The sequence below is a fragment of the Dendrobates tinctorius genome, unplaced genomic scaffold (genome assembly GCF_039654945.1).
Source record: "Dendrobates tinctorius isolate UK_male_01 unplaced genomic scaffold, ASM3965494v1 ptg000152l, whole genome shotgun sequence".
Lineage (NCBI taxonomy): Eukaryota > Metazoa > Chordata > Amphibia > Anura > Dendrobatidae > Dendrobates > Dendrobates tinctorius.
Window position 1 is genome coordinate 1,308,779 of NW_027361819.1, and position 21,957 is coordinate 1,330,735.

A 21,957-nucleotide genomic window follows, 5' to 3' on the forward strand; every position below is an offset into this window, starting at 1 on the left:
ATTTGTAACTCCATTTAAATATCCCTACAACATTGGCAAACCACAGGATAAGATAAAGAACAATGCGTCACAGTCACCCGGGGTTACACAACCAGGAATATCAGTAGAGCAAGTTACGTAATGTGTTATGAGCTTAATAAGGCAGGTCTCGGAAAGATTGATGACCGCCCCGAGAAGTACAGAGGCTGAAGAGCAGCACGTACAACAACTAACCAGTGTCTTATACCAATCCTACAGCTCAGTGTTTAATAAGGGGTGAGGTCCTCAATCAGCGGAATGCATGAAAAGTCCCAACATCTGTTGACATTGGTGACCCACCTACAGCTGGAAATATGAGATGGGACCGACTCCGGCAGAATTCTCATAATCCTAAAGTTATTGATTTGCCTTATTCAAGAAGTTACAACATTTTCCAACAATTAGTCATAAAGATTATTACAAGTTTAAGGAACTATAATAAAATCAGCAATAAACACTAGAGATGAGCAAGTCACTGGAAATACAAATCTGCCAGCTTTGCTAAATTTTCCCTGGTGATTCGGCATGAATCTAAGGGGCTTCAAATCCTCCAAATTTCCACCAAAAAATATGTATGACTATTCTCTTTTCTTCAAACCCTAATCTTATTTTTTGCTGAGCTATAAACAAACTGTATACTTTCTTCACTCTTTTATCTTTCTCTACATGTCTATGTGATTAAGCTGTGAGCTTCGAGGTCCTACAAAATGGCGACTGCAATTCCTGCTTCTGCTTTTATTCAGGCTACGATAGCCCCTCATCATTGGCTGTGCTATACCATATGATGTGATAACTGCAAGGCATTATGGGAAAGCCCAAATGCTATGGAAGTCATGGGATGTTTGTTTGGCTGATGTAATCTTCTGAAAGGTGTAAAATCGAGAAAACCATTTTAGGAGTTCAAGTGGGAAAAGTGAATTCCTAAAAATTGGTAACAATTAAATTTGCATCAAATTGATTCCCTCATCTCTACTAGAAACAATCTTAGGGGGCACACAGACAGCCGTATTTCTCATGCGAGAATCGCATTGTAACCCTCGGACTGACCGTCGGCTCTCCGAAAGGAATATGACAGATGCATGGAAATACATCACGATGTCAAGCTCAGGTCAGGAGAGGTGCCGGACCAGTCCATGCACTGCGATGTGATCCTCATGCAAAAACAACGGCCTTCTGTCTGCCCCCCTTGGAGTTGAAGTGGTTAACTCTCCAGTACAAATACTCCACCCTGTTATGTAAAGACATTTTTTAGCTTTCGGTTCCTGTTATTTCCCACTATGATCGCATCTGCGGAGCTGAGGGACGAGCTGAACTGCTCCATCTGCCTGAGCCTCTATACAGATCCCGTATCCCTGAGATGTGGACACAACTTCTGCCGCTCGTGTATTGTGAGTGTGCTGGATGCCCAGGAGGCGGCTGGAGGGTATTCCTGTCCTGACTGCAGAGCAGAATATCCGGAGCATCCGACCCTGGAGAAGAACCAAAAGCTGGGGAATATAGTGGAGCGTTTCTCATCTACTCAGCCTGATATGGAGGAGACCAGGACCTTCTGTGCTTACTGTACAAAGTCTCCAGTACCGGCTGTAAGGACATGTCTGCAGTGTGAGAATTCTTTTTGTGATGACCACCTGACTGTCCACAATAAGACAATGGATCATATATTAGTAGAACCCACCAGCTCTTTTGGCAACAAGAGATGCTTCCTCCACAACAAGGTTCTGGAGTATTACTGCCCGCAGGACTCTGCTTGTCTGTGTGTGTCTTGCTGTCTCTTTGGCATGCACCGAGGACACCAGGTGGAACATCTGAATAAAGCTTCTGAGAAGAAGAAGAAGAAACTGAGAAAATATCTGGATGAACTAAACCCCCAAAAAGCAAACATTCATACAACAATCCAGAATCTGAAGAATCATAAGAGGAAGATCCAGGAGAAAGCCTCCGATAAGAGGAAGAACATCAGTAAGATATTTATAGACATTAAGAAGCATCTGGAAATCGCAGAAAAGAAATCGCTGAGCGAGGTCTCCAGGCAGGAGGAGAAGATTGTGTCCCAAATATCTCATCTGATCAAGCAGCTGGAAATACAGGAGGACGAGCTGTCCAGGAAGATGCGTCTCATGGAGGAGATGTGTTGTGTCACTGACCCAATAAGACTCTTACAAGAAAGTGACATTATATTATGTAGTCATGAAGGTGATGAGGACACAGGAGGAGATGGTGGAGAGGTCAGTTCTGAGGAGGATCTGGATGAGGTTCTGATCTCACTGACCTTACACCGATCTATGAGGGATATTGTCACCAATGTAACATCAGAGCTCGGGGTCCATGTCCCAGACATATTGCTGGATGTGGACACTGCTCATAGAAGGGTGAAGATATCAGAAGATCTGAAAACAGCAACAAGATCAGAAAAGGAACAGGTGAGACCAGAATCACCAGGAAGATTTCTGACTTACTCCCAGGTATTAAGCAGATGTCTCCTGTCCTCAGGACGACATTACTGGGAGGTAATGTGGAACCAGTTAGGAAGATGTATCATCGGATTGTCCTATTCCAGTATAGAAAGGGAAGGAGATGAATCTGGAATTTTATTTAATGATAAATCTTGGTGTTTGGATATGTATGATGCAGTACGTCAAGTACTTCATAAATCATTCAGCCTAATCCTCAAAGCACAACCGAAGTGCTCAACACTTGGAGTCTCCTTAGACTATGAGCCGGGCGTCTGTCCTTCTATGAGCTGTGTGACCCCGTCAGACACTTACACACCTTCACCGCCTCCTTCACTGAACCCCTACATGTCGTCTTCTATGTGGAGGATGGAGCCTCTGTTAGAGTATTAAACGGAGTTTAACGAAGCCCACAGCAATCTGTTATATCACTTACTATATAGCAATGTGTTAGCAGGAGCTACCACTAATCTGGGGTTGCCCTTTAATTAATCTACAGATTGGTGATTTTTTTGGAATATCATGTAACACTCAATAAAGATCCCTAAAGATCCCGAAAGAGCTATGTAACAAAAGTCTAGCCCAAACGTCTGGGCTATGGGATCCAGGCATGCAGAGCAGGATCCCACAAGTAAGACCTTTGCACTAGATGAGCGCTACCACATACTTTACTAAGTTGTTACTGAACGGAGGGTTGTGGGAACCCGCTCTGCATGCTGGGACCCTACATCCTGGAAGTTCGGCCTTTTTTGAGGCATTTGGAACCATTCTGAGCATTTTTATAAATATATGATATTTAGAAAAATCACCAATCTGGGGCTGTTTACTATTGAATAAGAAGGGCAGCCAAAAATTGGTAATTGGTAGTTTTTTAAGGTAAGGCCAGAATTTGTGGCCAAGATGTAGTTTTTGACTGATGAATTTTGGATTGCATGAATTGGCCATTTTTCATTTCTTCCCCTTTTTGCCAGAGTCATAACTTTTTTATAACTTTTTATATCAGGGCTTGTTCTTTCCAGGACGAGTTTTACTTTTAAATAACACCATTCATTATAATATAGAATGAAGTGGAAAACAGAAAAATAATTCCAGGTCTGTTGAAATTGCAAAAAAAAGTGCAATTCCACAATTGTTTTTTTTATTTTTATTTATCATGTCCGCTTAGTGGTAAAACTGACCTGGCGATCGGATTCTTCAGGTCAGTACAAGTGCTGAGATATTGAACATGTGTATTTCTTTTTGTATTTAAGCGGTGGGGGGAAAATCAGAAATGTGTAAAAAAAAAAAAATTGCTTTTGTTGCCATTTTCTGAGACGTGGAACGTTTTAATTTTTCGGGATCTGGGGCTGGGCTAGGATTTATTTTTTGGAAAAAACACCGTGTGCACAACTGTGGTGGTGCCGAGGTAGGTTCCCAAACCATATATAGTATAATGAAAACCTGGCACTCAACTTAAATGCTTAAATGGAACAGTTTATTTGTAGTACCAAACAAAACGTTTCGGTCAGTGCAGACCTTCATCAGTTACATGCTCAAAGATTGTCTGTACTTAGATTGGAGGGCGCTTTTTGTATGTCCCTGTAAAGCCAAATGTCAGTGTGCTGCTGGAGCGCAGTTATCTGTCTGGCAGGGAAAGCGCAAGCCTGGTCCTCCTGGACGCTGTGGAACACAGTACGAAACGTTTTGTTTGGTACTACAAATAAACTGTTCCATTTAAGCATTTAAGTTGAGTGCCAGGTTTTCATTATACTATAGGATTTATTTTTTGGGGCCTGAACTGATATACTTACTGATATTTTTTGGGTTAGATATGTTGTGTTGATCACCTCTTATTGCAATGTTGTGGAACAAAAAAAAAACAACCAAAAAACGTACATTTGTCGTTTTGATTTTTTTTCGTTATGCCGTTTACCAATCGGATTAATTTAGATTATATTTTGATAGACTGGACTTTTATGAACGCAGTGATACCAAATATGTGAATTTTTTTTGTTTTATTTTTAATGTGGCAAAAGGGGGGTGTATGATTTGAACTTGTTTTTTTTTTATATTTGTACTGTATTTAATAGTCCCCTTTGCGGACTTAAAGCTGCCATCATCTGATTGGTTGTGGTATACATAGCAGAGCTACAACATTGCTATGTAGAGCTAAAATCACGATCTACTTTGAAAGCCGGCTTTAGGCCGACGTTCACAGGAGATTCATAATGACAGGCATGAGGGTCAGATCCCTCACTATTGTGGCGCCCCTGAGGCTCAGTCGCCACAGAGGTACTGCACCTTCCTTGCTCCTTAAAGATGTAGTGCCCCACCATCATCCAAGTAAGGTGGGAACTCCTTTCCACACTCCAACACTCGCACCCCACACAACAGGGCAGTTCTGCACAACCACATTGCGGCTCAGTGCTTAGTAGCAGAGCACCTCTGGTGGTTCCCTGCATGGAACACTGGATGTGCTAGGAGGTGGGTGGAGTTGAGATCCATATAAAAGGTTGGGAAGGTTTAGAATCACAGGTTAGTCTGACTGGAGGTCAGGAGAGAGAAGGACAGTCAGTCAGGAGAGTCTGAGGACGGGTCTGAGGAGGAGTGCTATATCACAAACCACCATTGATTTGGGCGCCCAGGGCCACGGACCGGGTCACCGCTGCTGTGACACATTTCCCCCTGACACCGGCCCGGTACCGAGTACCCCACAGCCCTGGGAGGGCAACCCACTATCATGACAACTTATTGGCACCCTGCGATCATGCCACCGGTGCTCCGATGAGCATGTGGAATGATATGCCCCATGGCGGCACATGTTAAATGTCACTGTCAGAGATTGACAGCGAGACTAAACAGGTTCACATCCGCAGGTGGAGCTCTGGGAAAGATGTGGGCATGGTGTGTGAGCCCGCATCAAAGGAAGGGACGCAAAGGGGTTAGTGTCGTGGTGGACAAGATTTGTGGAGGAAATAGTTCAGATGGCTGTGTTGACCCAAAAAACCCAACAGATAATTTTCCTTCAACTTTATACTCTGCTGATGACTTTAGTAGATCAAGATCCCGTAAAGGGTCATTGAATTCAACTCTAATAAATGTCTGGCACGTTCCAACACCAACTCCCGATGCCACAAAGACATCATCATCAGCTTCTTCTGACACATGGAAAGATTTCATCCCTATGTGAACTTTCCAAAGCTGCAGGGAGACTTGGTTACTCAATTGAATTTCTGGTCTTTGTTGTAAATCCAATGATATTCATCTTGACAAAGTAGCAGTCATCAACATGGTTTTGAAGTTCTCACCAGAACATTGGAATACCAAAGCTGAGACGCTCTCTGACCTTCTGTCCACTGTCTGAGATGTTCAACACAAAACCTGCACACTTTAGGTCGTGCCTACAATGGACTAGATTTGTAGATATAAACTGTATATATCATATCAAATAGTAATAATTCTATAATGATTGTCAACACTTAAGGTCTTAGTATAGTGGAGACCACACAGAAGTGGCCCAATTTTGGAAATCAAATGTGGGTCAAGCTGTAGTTTTTGGGGCATATTTTGATGGTTTGAAATGTATTATATTATTATTATTATTATTATATTACTATATTATTATTATATTACTAGATGAAGAGCCCGGCATTGCCCGGGTATAGTAACTAACTGCCGTCACGCTCTCTCCCTCCAAAGCCCCGCTCTCCACTCGCCATCCCGCATTCTCCCAAAGCAGCCCCGCTCTCCATCCACCGTCCCCGCTCTCTCCCTCTGCAGCCCCTGTCTCCACTGGCCGTCCTGGTCTCTCCCTCCGCAGTCCCTGCCTCCACTGGCCATCCTGCTCTCTCCCTCCGCAGCCCCTGTCTCCACTGGCTGTCCCACTCTCTCCCTCCGCAGCCCCACTCTCCACTGGCCGTCCCTCTCTCTCCCTCCGCAGCCCCGCTCTCCACTGGCCGTCCCGCTCTTTCCCTCCGCAGCCCCTGTCTCCACTGGCCATCCCGCTCACTCTCTCCGCAGCCCCTGACTCCATTGGCAGTCCCGCTCTCTCCCTCCGCAGCCCCGCTCTCCACTGGCCATCCTGCTCTCTCCCTCCACAGCCCTGCTCTCCACTGGCCGTCCCGCTCTTTCCCTCTGCAGCCCCTGACTCCACTGGCCTTCCCGATCTCTTCAAGGCCCCCACATGTCACGTTTTTAGGATTTCCATAGAATTGCACAGGTGAGGGAATTCCTGATGCCATGATGATACGCCTTTCACCAGGGGAATGCAAAGGAAATCCTGAGAACATGACATATTGGGGGCTGTGAGGACTGGAGTGTGGGAAACCCTGATCTAGGGGAAAAAAAATATATATAGCAGCAATTCTGTAATTGTTTTTTTATTTTATCAGTGTTCACAAAGCAGGATAATTAACATGATAACGTTAGGATATGTGGTAAATGATAAATATTGTGGATATGATAAAGTTACAGATGTGGTGATATCAATGTTATATTATTTTTATATCTAACTTATATTTAGAGTTGCTATAGATGCGGTATTATGAATTATACATTTTTATTTAAATTATTACTTTTGCATAATAAAACTGTAAGAGAATGGTCAGCCATAATATATTGAGCGGCCATGATGAGTCAGGCAGCCATCTTGTCGAAAGTTAGAGAAGATTCAACTTTTACAAAAGAGCTAATAAAATGTACTAAATGGAGGATGGAAAATGAGATCATTTCTCCTACCAACCTCAGTATATGTGCATAGACGAAGATTGGATCAATAGGGGAATAAGGTTACCAAATATATGGTCAATGTGCGTATACGTGATAGTTTTGGAAGAAAGAACAGAATCATTAAAATGTCAAATGCATGAATTTATGGATCAAGCCTGAAGATTAAGGACAGTAGCCATAGATACCAATGACTTATGGGTTTTAGTGTTGCTTGGAGAAACATTAATGTCTTCGTATTATGTCATTATATTCTCTGTTCTAAACCATGTTTCTCTAGAATTACCATGTAAACACCTTAGAATTATCATGTAAAACGCCCTCTGCGGCAAGATGCAGCTTTCTTTGTTCTCATAATGTATAAGAAGCCCCTGTTACTGTCGATCGGGGCCATTCCATCGCCATCATGCCACTGTGCCTCACCATGGCCAGGGCACAGAGCCTTATCACCGCTAGATCTCCTAGTAAATCTCTGCCCGTCTGAATTCCTGTTTTTGCCCGCATATTTCAACTTCTCTGATTGTCCGTTCTGTTTTGCCGTGTATCTCCTGAATAAACTTCAACCTCAGCTCAACGAGAAGATCGTCTCCAGTTTTGTTCGGCTCTTCCAGCTCTCTCAATAAGAACTTTTTCTTACAAAAACCATTTTAAAAAAAATTGTTGTTGCTATATTGAACCGCTGCACCCCAAAATTTTGTTTTTAAACTTCTACACTACAAGTTTCCTTACGGCCAGGTTCACACAACTGTACTACATGTCAGGCCAGTCACATGCACAAATCATGAATGCACCTGGCTCCGTGTGCAGCTCCACATTCTCGACTACGAGGCGGACAATTGCTCCCTGCCATTCATATGCACTTGTTTTGTCGGTAAATCAGACCAACGTTGTGCATGCTGCAATTTTTTCCCGACAGATCATTGATCCATGTGCAAAAGCTACTGTATAGTGAGTATAATTGCTGACCAGATCCTGATATAGAGATAGGAACACCAGCATCCACCTTGGACACCCAAAGTGCGTTTCGCCCCAGGCTTTATCTGAGGGTACAGAGGTGGAGAATGTGGGTAAAGATGGAATATTCATTACTGCTTACAAAGAGGCGCCATTTTGCAGAAGGATGTAACCAATAGATGGAGCTGGGTGAGTGCTGTAAATATGGAAATAATTGTGCACCGTTTATGGCAAGTGCCACTGTCTGCTGTGCCCTCTTCCCCCAACCCCCAGGTAGTGTGCGATTCAGAGGCCTCCCTACCTTTCTGTTATGGATAAGTGTTTGGTTACCTTTCACTGTGGCCAATTATAGCCAGAGGGACTAGTACAGCCCCTTGCTCGTGGTTTTAAAAGCCCCCCTGCGTGCCAGTCTCTTCCTCTTCCCTTTTGGGTTCCGGAAGTGCTCTCGCCCCACGAGCGCGCCCCATTTTTTGTGTGTTTTAATAAATGTTATTTCATTATAGAAATTCAAGGCCGTTTCAGTTAAAGAAAGGAAGCACCGGGACGTTTCGACCACGTAGGCCGACTTGTCCGCTGACATGCTGCAGGGCATTTGGTTGCTATTCTTGTGTTTTTAGTGGCTTCCTTTTATTGTTATAGTGTATATATGTTACAGTGAAGCTGTGACCGACCGCCATCCATCCACCGATGTGTCGTTATTTGTTCTACGGGGTTTTGGAGGGAGGGGAGGCACCTGGGGTCATATTGGGGTCGTTGCAATCAGCAATACTGAAGAAATGTTTGGGGAGAAGACGCATAAATAACCGATAGATGACAATGTGTTAGCGCTACAAAGAAAAAAACATAACAGTAGAAGAATCAACTGGACAAAGACCAAAAGTTTTTTTTATGTTAATAAAGGCATTAAAAGTGGAAAAAGGGAGATTTGCATTTCTTATATGGATTTTTTTTTTAACTTTTGTTACTTAGTCCCAGTAATGATTGCTGGTATAATGCACCGCAGAGCTTCTGTATTATACAGCTTTATGTAGGGTGCTGGCTACAAGCTGAACTTGGAGGAAGCTGCCATCCAGAGCTCCACCAGTCAGGATTGAATCCGGCTCCATGTAGGGCTGATTTCCACCCGAGACCCTGAGGAACAGCTTTATTGGTCTCTTGCCCCAATGAGAGCACTTTTGTAGTTGCGGCCTATTGCAGCACTTGGAGACTGGAGCACAATTTTCACCTGGTCCAAGGATATCCTGCCCCGGATCAGCACGGAATGCAAATGAAATAGCCTGATACTTGTACTTCTGCCTCCTGTATGACACTGACCAATCATAAGCAGGCAGCAACATTGAAGTGTTGAAGGACCAGTGATGATGTCATCAAGGTCACATGACTTGAGCCCGCTGGTCCTGCCAGTCGCATTGTGCAGCTAAATGAGCACTGAAGTATGGAAATAGTAACTCAAGGATTGGTCAGGTAGCTGGGTCAAAACAAGGAGGGGAGAGAAGGTACAAAATCAGAAGACGCATTAGTAGACACTAGTCATTAAACAGGCCCTGGTCAAAACTGGAAAAAAAAATACATGCGATAGGAGCTGCTGAGCTGACGTTTTTATTGATATAATTTTGGTGTAGATACAATGTTTTGATCGCCCGTTATTGCATTTCATTGCCTTGCTGCGGCGACGCAATTCTGGTGTTTTTACTTTTCTCGTTACGCCATTTACCGATCAGATTATTTTATATTTTTATAGATTTGGTGATTCTGAATGCGGCGATACCAAATGTGTATTTATGATTTTTATTTGTTTTATTTTGAATGGGGCAAAAGGGGGGGGTGATATGAACTTTTATATTTTTTTAATATTGTTAAAAACATTTTGTTACACTTTTTCCTGGCTTTAATATTTTCCTTGGGAGACTTGAAGCTGCGATCATACAATCACCTGTGCTAGACATAGTAGAGCTTCAGCCCTGCAATGTGTAGCAAAAATAATCATCTGTTAACAGCCACGGGTGGAATTCGATTCCACCCACGGCTGTTAGGGGCATATGACAGTTGATCAGATCAGTTATCATGTGCCAGAAAAAATGTGGGCTCAGAAAATCTGCAATTCAAAAACTCATTGTGGGAAAGTAGCCTTAGGAGGTATATGTAATCTCTTTCTGTGGATCAGCTTCTAGTAATACACTGGGAGCTTTAATAGGGTGTGTTGCTTTCCAATTCCCCAAAGCAGGAAGTTGATCAAAGAATTGTAGAATCCCAGAATGTTAGCGTTGGGCAGGACTTCCAGGGTCATCATGTCCAACCCTCTGCTCAATAACGTCAGTTAGACAGCACACACTCTCATACTGCCAGACTGGGTGAAACTATAAATCCCAGCCGACCTACTCAGTGGCAGAACAGAGCCTGCACTGCCCAGTTTCTGGTTCCTACATCTCCTATATCACCAGTAGCACCTGGTGACAGAAGCAGACACCCCAGAGGAGATGTGACAGACATACAGTATATGGAGCTCGTTTCAGCAGTATATCTGCTTTTAATTTATTTATTGTGCATATATAGCGCCATTAATTCCACAGCACTTTACAGACATCATCATCATTGTCCCCATTGGGATCACAATCTACATTTTCTATAATTATGTCCTTAAATTGTGGGTGGAAATAGAAGAACCTGAAGTAAACCCACACAAATACGGGGTGAGCATACAAACTTCTGCCAGATGTTTCCTTGGTGGGATTTGAGCCCATGGCCCCAGCATTGCAAAGCAAAAGTACTAACCACTGAGCCAACATGACTCTTTATTGCAGGGAAAAAGGATGGAAAAAAAATGTATGTGGATTATATACAGATCTATAAATTAAGAAATAGAGCCGAAAATCGTTTTCTTGGAGAGCACTAGACGGAGAGATAACACTTCCCCTGGACGCTAGTTTTCTTGTATAATCAAGCAACAATTAATGACCACAGAGTAGAAAGTTAAAGGTGCACAGCCACCTGAATCACATCGATGCCGCGCGTCATGTAACTCACGCTGTGACTTTGTACGTCTTCTTTGAGCACTTTATGTGAATAAAGTATTCATGATTCGTTGAGCTGGATCTTTCTACTTTGTGGTCTTCCAACGCCTTTCCAATCTCCGAGCACCCTCAGGGTGCCATCCACAGTGAGCTGGATTTTATTGCTCCAACAATTATTGAAACCAGCAGCGAAAATGAGAGAGAGATGACATCAATAGTACAAAGAAAGAAAAGTGAGGATTGTGCCCGTACAAAACATTACATAAGAAAAAGCTTTATGTCAGGAGTAGAATGACGCGTCCATGTTCTTCAGGAACGAGCCAACCGTCAGTACAATAATCTACAACTAAGTTTGCAATCCGATACCTGATTTGGTTAATTATTTTCTTCCTGAGCATAAATCAGCAATAAACATAAACTCTGATCTGTAGGGTTAAAAGTTTATTCATAGAACTCTCCGCCCTTCTTACGCAAGGAAAATATTTAGCTTTAGGTTCCTGCTCTTTCCCACTACAATGGCGTCTGCGGAGCTGAGGGAGGAGCTGAACTGCTCCATCTGCCTGAGCCTCTATACAGATCCCGTATCCCTGAGATGTGGACACAACTTCTGCCGCTCGTGTATTGTGAGTGTGCTGGATGCCCAGGAGGCGGCTGGAGGGTATTCCTGTCCTGACTGCAGAGCAGAATATCCGGAGCGTCCGGCCCTGGAGAAGAACCGGAAGCTGGAGAATATAGTGGAGCGTTTCTCATCTACTCAGCCTGATATGGAGAAGACCAGGATCTACAATACTTACTGTGATTCTCCTACCCCGGCTGTAAGGACATGTTTGCAATGTGAGACCTCTGTGTGTGAGGAACATCTCGCAGACGATAACAAGTCGATGAATCACAATCTACTTGAACCTACCCTGACATTTAAGGGTCAAAAATGCTCCACACACAATGAGATCCTGAAATACTACTGTCCTATAGACATCGTCTGTATCTGCGAGTCCTGCTGGGTGGCTGGAGACCACAAGGGACATGACGTGGAACTACTGGACATGGCTTCAGAGACGACAAAGGAGAAACTGGAGAAATTTTTGGATGATCTAAACCCACAAAAAACACAAATCCAAACAAGAGTTAAGCATCTGCAGGAACATAAGAGGAAGATCCAGGAGAAAGCCTCCGATAAGAGGAAGAACATCAGTAAGATATTTATGGACATTAAGGAGAAACTGGAAATAGCAGAAAAGAAAGCGCTGAGCGAGGTCTCGAGGCAGGAGGAGAAGATTGTGTCCCAGATATCTGATCTGATCAGGAAGCTGGAAATACAGAACAACGAGCTGTCCAGGAAGATGCGTCATATGGAGGAGATGTGTCGTGTCACCGACCCAGTAAGACTCTTACAAGAAAGTGACATTACAGTAAGTAGTCATGGAGGAGATGAGGACACAGGAGGAGATGGTGGAGAGGTCGGTACTGAGGAGGATCTGGATGAGGTTCTGATCTCACTGATCTTATACCGATCTATGAGGGATATTGTTACCAATGTAACATTAGAGCTCGGGATCCATGTCCCAGACATATTGCTGAATGTGGACACTGCTCATAGAAGGGTTAAGATATCAGAAGATTTGAAAATAGCAACAGAATCAGAAGAACAGGAGAAACCAGAATCACCAGGAAGATTTGTGACATTTCCCCAGGTGTTAAGTAGACCTGGCCTCTCTTCAGGGCGACATTACTGGGAGGTAGTGTGGGACCAGATAGGAATATGTGGCATCGGATTGTCCTATCCCAGTATAGAAAGGGATGGAGGACAGTCTGGTATTGTATATAATGATAAATCTTGGTCTTTGTACATGTATGATGGTCAATATGGAGTATATCACAACTCCCTAGGATTAATTCTCAATGTAAAGCCAACATGTCCAAAACTTGGGGTCTTTTTAGACTATGAGGCCGGGCGTCTGTCCGTCTATGAGCTGTGTGACCCCATCAGACACTTACACACCTTCACTGCCTCCTTTAGTGAACCCCTTCATGTTGTCTTCCATTTGTATGATAAGGCCTCTGTCAAAATAAGAAGCTGAGGCCGATGTCGTCCACATCACCTTATAATTACATTATTCCTTGTCACATGGACACATCTGTATATAGTGAGTTATCAGCGGGACCCTCTAATAATACAATGTATATGGCGGAGTCATTGGGGGATTTTACCAATTGGATTATTTTGCCTTCCTCATTGATCAGATGCAGAATCAATGATTGAGCAATTTGTAAATATTATTGGATGAATTATCCTGAGACTGATAATTTTTATTCCGTAAAAGGTTAATCCTATCTGATAAAGTGCTGGTATATAGCTGGGATATGTCATGGTGATGGCCCATAGACAGTATGATACCTTACTGTGCGGCCCACATACAATGAGTAGCAAAATAGAAAATAAAATCCTCCCCTTGCCTCGTTCACTTGATGCTCTGCTCTGGTCGGTGCCCAGTGTGGACTGAGACTCTGCGCAGCAGGCGATGACAACATAGGAATCAGAGGCACAGGCTGAATGGTGCAGCAGGGAGCCGACGCCTCGTGTCCCATCATTGTGTTCTACTGTAGCTGCATCCGGAGCTGTAAGTGCAGGAGGGTTGGATGTTGCACTTGCAATTTTCCTGCTTCTTTCCCTGGTCACTGTCCGCCGCCTGTCAGTCAGAGGCAAGCGTCATCAGGTGGGGAAAAGGGAGAGAGTCAGGAAAGCTGCAAGTGCAACATCCAACCCCACTGCACTTGCAGCTCATTAGCATTCAGATTTCAACTAGGGATTTCACTACAGCAGAAAAATGGATTTCTTCGAGAAAGGTCAATATTTCATCCAAATTATATCACCTTTACATATCTGCCATTAGTTTAGGATATGAAGTCCTGATGGCAGGTTCCCTTTAAGATGGATGAACTCAGGCCTCCGAAATGCTTCCTTCAGGAAGGACTATAACATTGATAAACTGTGGATTTCCATTATTTACTTCTCTAGTGTGATATAAACCTATTAGATCCATTCAGTCCTGCTGAGAGTCTTATTGGCGGGTTCACTCCTGGACTGTGACAAGAACTTCATGACTTCATCAGAGACCCCTCTAGATTATTATAAGGACTGGTCAACCTTCAGGCTGGGAAGATGAATCTGTGGCGCCCCTGAGGCTCAGTCACCACAGAGGTACTGCACCTCCTCCTGAGGTGTGGTGCCCCACCATCCAGGTAAGTTGGAGGCTCCTGACCACGCTCCAACACTCGCACTCCACACAGCAGAGTAGTTCAGCAAAACCACATTGCGGCTCCTTGCTTAGAGAGTAGCAGAGCACCTTTGGTGGCTCCCTGCTTGGAACACTAAACGTGCTGGGAGGCGGGTGGAGTTGAGAATCCATAAAAGAGCGGGAAGGTTTAGAATTTCAGTGAGTCAGTCAGTAGGTCAGTCTGAGAGAGGAAGCCGCTCAGAGAGGAGTGAGGAAAGAAGATCCCTGAGAGAGGGATGGAGGAAGGAGGTGCTGCAGCAGACCTGAGTGACCCGGGTCTTCTGGCACGGGAAAGGAAAGAAGGAGAAAGACATTGAACTGAAACCTGATCTTCCATAAGAAGGAAAGACTAGTACGGAACGTAGGAGTAAAAAGGAACAGAGAGGACGTGGGTTAGGGGAAGAACCCTGCCTAGAAGTTCTAAGCGCAAGGCCGGGGCTCGGTCCCCGAGGTTGTATGGACACTAATGGTTCTGCAGCAGACACCGGTGGAGTAGTGGGCTGTAAATGCACTACTCCCATCTAAGACTTGGGGCACAACAGCAACTCGGATAGTGAGCCGGGACTCAGGAGTAAGGAGTCCCTGAAGCAGGCTACAGCTGTCTGCCGTACAAGTAGAGTTCTTGGGAACATCAGTCAGGAGGCACTCCAGTGTAACTCAGTACTGGGAGTACTTCACACTTAAAGGCGCTATAGAGGAGACGTTCAGAAAGGTACATGTTGGCGGAGCGTTGGAAGGGAGCATTCCATCTTGCCTGGAGGTTGACTGAGTCCCTGACCCGGAGGACACGGCACGGAGGCAGGCACCTGTGTGTACTACAGATTGTGAGTAAAGCTTTGGAACTACAAGCCCTGGTGTCCTCCATTCATTCTTGCGCCAACGCACCCAGCACCGCTACATCTGGGTCCCAGCTTCTACACAGCTTGTGCCTCTCCTCTAATTCCACATCTACACTGCCCTGGGACTACAGCTCCACCTGTGGGGAGCTTCACCATCTTAGCTGCAACCACACCATTAGCCCCAGAGGATCTGCATGCAGCGTCGGCCTAACATTTCACTTGCCGAACACCACAGGTGGTGTCACAAACTATTCATTTAACTACATTCCACCACCATTTCAATTCCCCCATTACTTGGGCGCCCAGGGCCACGGTCCGGGTTACCGCTGCTGTGACACATCCCACTGATACCGGCCCGGTACCGAGTACCCCGCGGCCCAAATCTCTTCTGGTCCTGGCATAGTTGAGTGCCTTTAGACATTAGTTCTGCAGGGAGGGGGGGAAAGTCTCCAGAAAAAAAACATCAAATCATCTAAATAAGTTGTCAGGAATAATAGGCTAGAGCAGCATGACGGCTGCTACTGTGACCTGGACTTGTCTGATCTTCAGCAATTCTCTTGGTATCATGTAAACTGGAAGAAACCTGTAGGTCAGTTTGAACATCCAAGGTGGAGAAGCACCATGCACTCCCAAGTGATAGTCCCCTGATGAAGGGAAAAAAAAAATATGTGACTTGGCAGTGAGCATGTCTGCGTCTAAATGGGTCTTTGAAACATTGCACATCTTATTGATCTGCTCTAGATCTTTATTTCAGAGACATGATCTTTGACTGCTGAACCTCGTCTCGATTAGCGATGATATTGAAGGAGCTGTAATGCTTACTATTATTTATTCTGGCCTGTACAGACCACAAGATCTAGATACTAAATGGCACACTCGTCCCCGAGACATCTTCCACATGTGAGGGAGTAAAGATTTCACAATTATAGAGTTCACCTATCGGTCATTGGTCCAGGATCTCTCTGTAGGTTTAGTGAGTGCCATAAGGACCTGCAGCCATTTGCTGCTCTCATAAATCGTAATGTCTATGGATGCCAATGGTTTCTCCATAGAACAGGAGAAAGGAAGAGAATATCTCCGAGGGATTTATGACAAAGTCTAAGAAGATATTTGTTCTTTTTGGAACAATGTCCAATTTTCATAATTGAGGTGACCAAAAAGTAAAATGCCTTAGTCTCCATATATATGGACTGTGCATCCAAAAATAAGATTATAATGAAAATTCCAGTGATGTAATAAGAAACATTAGTTTATTAAAAATCCCAAAAGTATTATTGGTTAAAGGGTTCAAGCCCTTCTTCAGACTCAGATGACAAGCAAGCACAGCAGGGCAGTATAACTGTGGAACATGGAGCCAAAAGTATCACAACCATCTAATCACAACCTGCACAGCAGAGTTAGGAGAGGCCATCATGTGTATAACAGACCATGGTAGAAGTCTTACAAAATATGTACCCATTTCAGTAAAAAATATCAATATCTCTTTTTGAGGAGTGTGGGGTGGCCCAATGTGAACATTTGCATGGGGCATTGTGATTTCTACATATTCCACTGCCAGCAATACCAAGTAAATAATTTTCTCTCCTTCAGTGTGACTGGTCTTCTTCTTCATTACAGGCAGATTGTACTGGTACATAGAGCTACATCTCTATTTATCAGTGCATTTCTATGTACTTATTTCAATGTATTCTAGGGGTAAAATAAAAAAATAAAAAAAATCAGATATTTTTTCTTCCTTTAAAACTACTAAAAAATAATGAAGAACATTTACAATAATAAATTTTTTACTGCGCTTTTTAAAAAATAAACATCACATCCTCAAATAACAGACATATTTGGTGTTCTTGTAATTGTAACAATCTGTTCAATACGGCGATCGGATTATTTACGGTGATCGGTAAATGGTGTCATTGATATTTTCTTAATTAAACCCAGAAATTAGTATTAATGTAACACTGAAGCCGTATTCACACACAGTGTAAACGCTGCGTGTTTTCTGCAGGTTCCGCACCACATAACGCAATAACAATCTTTTCTGATTTTTATGTTTTTGCTGCATTTTTTATGCCTTTTCCTGTCTATTTGATACATTTGTGGTGCAGATTTGAAGCTGCGTTTTTTAAATATTAGATTCTGCATTTAAAAGAGCAACTGCGTGTTTTTCTTTGCATTTTTTCAGGCTCCACAGATAAAAAAAAAAAAAAACACCGAAATCGCACAGTTCAGCAGCGTCTTTAGACACAGCGGGCAGCAGTTCTCATGAATTCACATCCATTTTGTTTACACCGTTAGGTCGTGTTCACACATGGTGTAAATGCTGCGTTTTTATGCTGCTACTTTTTTGTGTGCAGAAAATCTGCTGCGTTTAACTGTCCAAGCAAAGTGGATGTGATTTCATGTAAACTCGTGCCCGCTGTGATCTAAAGACGCTGCTGAACTCTGCGGTATTGGGGCTTTTTCCTAATTAAGAGCCTGAAAAAAAACACAGTTGTGTTTTATTTAAAGCAGAATGAAAGTTTTTCTGAAGTATTAAAAAAAAAAAAAACATTAAAAACGCGGCTTCACATCTGCACCAAAAACGACCAAAAGAAGGAAAAAGGAAAAAAAAAACGCAGCAACAATGTAATAATCAGAGAAGATTGTTATTGTGAAGTTTGGTATGGTTATTGCAGGAAATGTGCAGAAAAAAATGCGGCATTTAAGCGACATGTGAACACAGCCTTACAGAACGTTACAGAATATTTCGCAAAACGGCTCTTTAAAAAAAACAAAACAAAACACTGATGAAATACTGACATGTGAATGAGGCCTAACATTGTAATAAGGCCACGTTCACACGTTCAGTATTTGGTCAGTATTTTACATCAGTATTTGTAGTCAAAATCAGGAGAGGAACAATCAGAGGAAAAGTAAAATAGAAACTCGTCGTCACCACTTCTGGATTTATCACCCACTCCTGGTTTTGGCTACAAATTCCGGTGTAAAATACTGACCGTGTGAACGAGGCCTAATAAATAAGAGAATCTTCCTAATCATATGAGAAAATCACTAATAAGACACTGATGAAAATCGGAACAAAACCACCGATGGACAACGGTTTATGATTTCATGGACGTCAGAATGAGACCTAAAGATGAGTCCTTCATCAGGCACATATGGAGTCGTCTGTTGGACTCCGACTGTTTATTTCAGTCTGATAGGAAAAGGTGCAGATCAATTTTACTTTACTCAACTCAAGATTTGCAAAAACTTTTCTTTGTATGAAGTAAAGTTTCATGAGTTTTCTGCTTACTTCTCCTTCCACAAACTGGTGGTGGATTCTCTTGATGACCAGGTGGAGTCACTCCAACTCCTAATCCTACACCAGATCCTCATGGCTGATCATTAAGTCCTTTCTTCCTAAGTATGGAACAGCAGTGATCACAACCATGAAGCTGAGGGGTTAATTATTCTCAAATTCAACCACCCTTCTTATGGAAAGAAACTTTTAGCGTCTGGTTCCTGCTCTTTCCCACTACAATGGCGTCTTCTGACTTGAATTGCTCCATCTGCCTGAGCCTCTATACAGATCCCGTATCCCTGAGATGTGGACACAACTTCTGCTGTTCCTGTATTGTGAGTGTGCTGGATGCCCAGGAGGCGGCTGGAGGGTATTCCTGTCCTGTCTGCAGAGTAGAATATCGGGTGCGTCCAGCCCCGGAAAAGAAACGGAAGCTGAGGAATAGAGTGGAGCGTTTCTCATCTTCTCAGCCTGATATGGAGGAGACCAGGACCTTCTGTGCTTACTGTACAAAGTCTTCTGTCCCGGCTGTGAAATCCTGTCTGCAGTGTGAGAATACTTTCTGTAGCGACCACCTGACAGCCCACAACAAGACAATGGATCACATATTAATAGATCCCACAAGATCTTTTGACAACAAAAAATGTTCCCTCCACAAGAAGGTTCTGGAGTATTACTGCCTGCAGGACGCGGCTTGTCTGTGTGTGTCTTGCTGTTTAATTGGAGAACACCAAGGACACCTGGTGGAACTTCTAGATGTGGCTTCTGAGAAGAAAAGAAAGAAAATGAAGGAATATCCGAACAAACTAAATGCAGAAAAAGAAGATATTCAGAAAGAAGTCCAGTATCTGCAGGATGATAAGAGGAAGATCCAGGAGAAAGCCTCCAATAAGAGGAAGAACATCAGTAAGATATTTATGGACATTAAGAAGCAAGTGGAAATGGCAGAAAAGAAAGTGCTGAGTGAGGTCTCCAGGCAGGAGGAGAAGATTGTGTCCCAGATATCTGATCTGATCCAGAAGCTGAAAATAGAGGAGGATGAGCTGTCCAGGAAGATGTGTCACGTGGAGGAGATGTGTCGTGTCACCGACCCAATAAGACTCTTACAAGAAAGTGACATCACAGTATGTAGTCTTGGAGATGGTGGAGAGGTCAGTTCTGAGGAGGATCTGGATGAGGTTCTGATCTCACTGACCTTACACCGGTCTATGAGGGATATTGTCACCAATGTAACATCAGAGCTCGGGGTCCATGTCCCCGATATATTGCTGGATGTGGACACTGCTCATGAATGTGTGAAGGTATCAGAAGATCTGAAAACAGCAATGGGTTCAGATAACAAACAGGAGAGGTCAGAATCACCAGGGAGATTTGTGGATTGCTCCCAGGTGTTAAGCAGATGTGGCCTCTCCTCAGGACGACATTACTGGGAGGTAGAGTGGGACCAGAAAGGAGAATGTAGTGTTGGATTGTCCTATTCCAATATAGAAAGGAAAGGAGATAAGTCTGGTGTTGGATATAATGATAAATCTTGGAGTTTGGATATGTATAATGAAGAATATAATGTATGGCACAACTCCAATATATTACCTCTCAGTGTAAAGCCAACATGTCCAACACTTGGGGTCTTCTTAGACTATGAGGCCGGGCGTCTGTCCTTCTATGAGCTGTGTGACCCCATCAGACACTTACACACCTTCACCGCCTCCTTCACTGAACCCCTACATGTTGTCTTCAGTCTGGAGGTTGGAGCCTCTGTTACAATAAGAAGCTGAGGCCGATGTCGTCCTCGTCACATTATAATGACATTATTCCTTGTCACATGGACCCATCTGTATATAGTGAGTTATCAGCGGGACCCTCTAATAATACAATGTATATGGCGGAGTCATGGGGGGATTGTTCCTATTGGATTGGTTTGTCTACCTTGGAACTAAGATGCAAAATCAATAATGGAGGAAAATTGAAATATTAATGGGTAAATTGGCCTAAAAGTGATAATTCTTAATCACGAACCCCTGTCAGAAAACCTCTGTACATGTACGGCATAATTATTGTTGGCTCAATCAGAGCTGGGTGTTCGCTGTATATCATAGCTGACACCCTGCTGTCAATAAGGTACTGAGAGCAGGAGCAGTGTAAGACTGAGAGGCCTAATACACTGTCAGGCTCACCCACTAAAAAACGGACGCATGTTTCACCATTGCTTCATCAGGGGTCTGGTTGATGAAACGCGCGTCTGGGGGGTGAGCCTGAACATGTCCTCATTATTATGTACACTATTTGCCGTTTATGCTACTTATTGTATGGGACCCTAATACTGTTCGCACCTTAATTCTTATTTCTATACCTCGATTTTAAATTTGGATTCATTGTCCATTACTTATTATGTGACAAGCTTTCTACATCTTTGCATTCAGATGTCACCTCGCATTGTTTCCATCTTTTGGGGTAATTCTTTTTTATTGGCTCGCCCACCATTAATGTTTATGCTTTTTATGTTGGACATTTGTTCTCTTTTAAAAAAATTATTCAATAAAGATTGTTGATCGTGTTTATTCATATCTACTTTAGTCCTCGCACATTTCTTATTTTCGGGTTTGTGAATCAATGCAGTAAAACCTGCGCAAACCACAGTTATCAACATGTACAGCATTACTGCAAAGGGGAGAACCCAACTAAAAGGCTTCTCCAGGCAAGGGCGAACATACCGCTGATGCAACTGCATCGGGGCCCCAAGGTGGAGGATGCAGTAACTATGGGGCCACTGAGCCAAGATTATAGGCGGGAGTGAGAGTTGCTCTGTGTCAGGCAGCATTGGGCCCCTTTCACTCCCTTCCGTAATCATGCAACTACCCAGAGCTGGGGAGAGAGCAGCACGCAGAGTGCAGGATTTCAAAAAGGGGGCATGTCATGCAGGGAGAGACACTGGCCAATGAATGCTTTCCCCACCAGACTGATGAGAGCGCTCACTGGCTGCTGTGTCTGTCCTCCTGCATGGCGCGTCCCAATGGTGAGTATTCACCTGTAGTCAGGGGGCCCTCACAGCACACAGGGGACAATAATGGAGGAAGATCAGGACTTATGTTGTGTCTTCTGTTCCCTCCACTGTTCTATTCCCAGCAGCATCTCCTCACAGAGAAGAGGTCGGGGGAGGAGGCTCACGGCAGCGGACAGCACAGTTGCAGCAGAGGGCTGATATCAGTCCTCTGCTGTGTCTCCATCCCTCACAGTGGGTTCTGCAGCCCTCTAGCTGATCTCAGAACTACGAGGTCGACCTGCTCCACAGCTCATCTAATCACCTGATGTCACAGATTAGTATGTGTTTGTTTGTATATGTACATGTATGTGTGTGTGCGTACAGTTTATGTACGAGGGGCGTTCATTAAAGATTTCCCCTGACCCACTTCCTGTGGATTGACAGCA

General features: G+C 43.7%; 2 protein-coding genes and 1 pseudogene across 2 annotated transcripts; all 3 read left to right on the forward strand.

Moving 5' to 3' along the window:
- The first annotated feature begins 1,452 nt into the window (after positions 1-1,452).
- Positions 1,453-7,746, forward strand: LOC141050674 (E3 ubiquitin/ISG15 ligase TRIM25-like; annotated as a pseudogene).
- A 3,906-nt stretch (positions 7,747-11,652) lies between these two features.
- On the forward strand, positions 11,653-15,260 carry LOC141050675 (E3 ubiquitin/ISG15 ligase TRIM25-like). The gene has a single exon (XM_073547274.1). The coding sequence runs from the start codon at positions 11,653-11,655 to the stop codon at positions 13,213-13,215; it is 1,563 nt and encodes a 520-aa protein (XP_073403375.1). The 3' UTR covers positions 13,216-15,260.
- Positions 15,261-18,218: 2,958 nt separating this feature from the next.
- LOC141050676 (E3 ubiquitin/ISG15 ligase TRIM25-like) lies at positions 18,219-21,095 on the forward strand. The gene has a single exon (XM_073547275.1). The coding sequence runs from the start codon at positions 18,771-18,773 to the stop codon at positions 20,304-20,306; it is 1,536 nt and encodes a 511-aa protein (XP_073403376.1). The 5' UTR covers positions 18,219-18,770; the 3' UTR covers positions 20,307-21,095.
- The last annotated feature ends 862 nt before the right edge of the window (positions 21,096-21,957 follow it).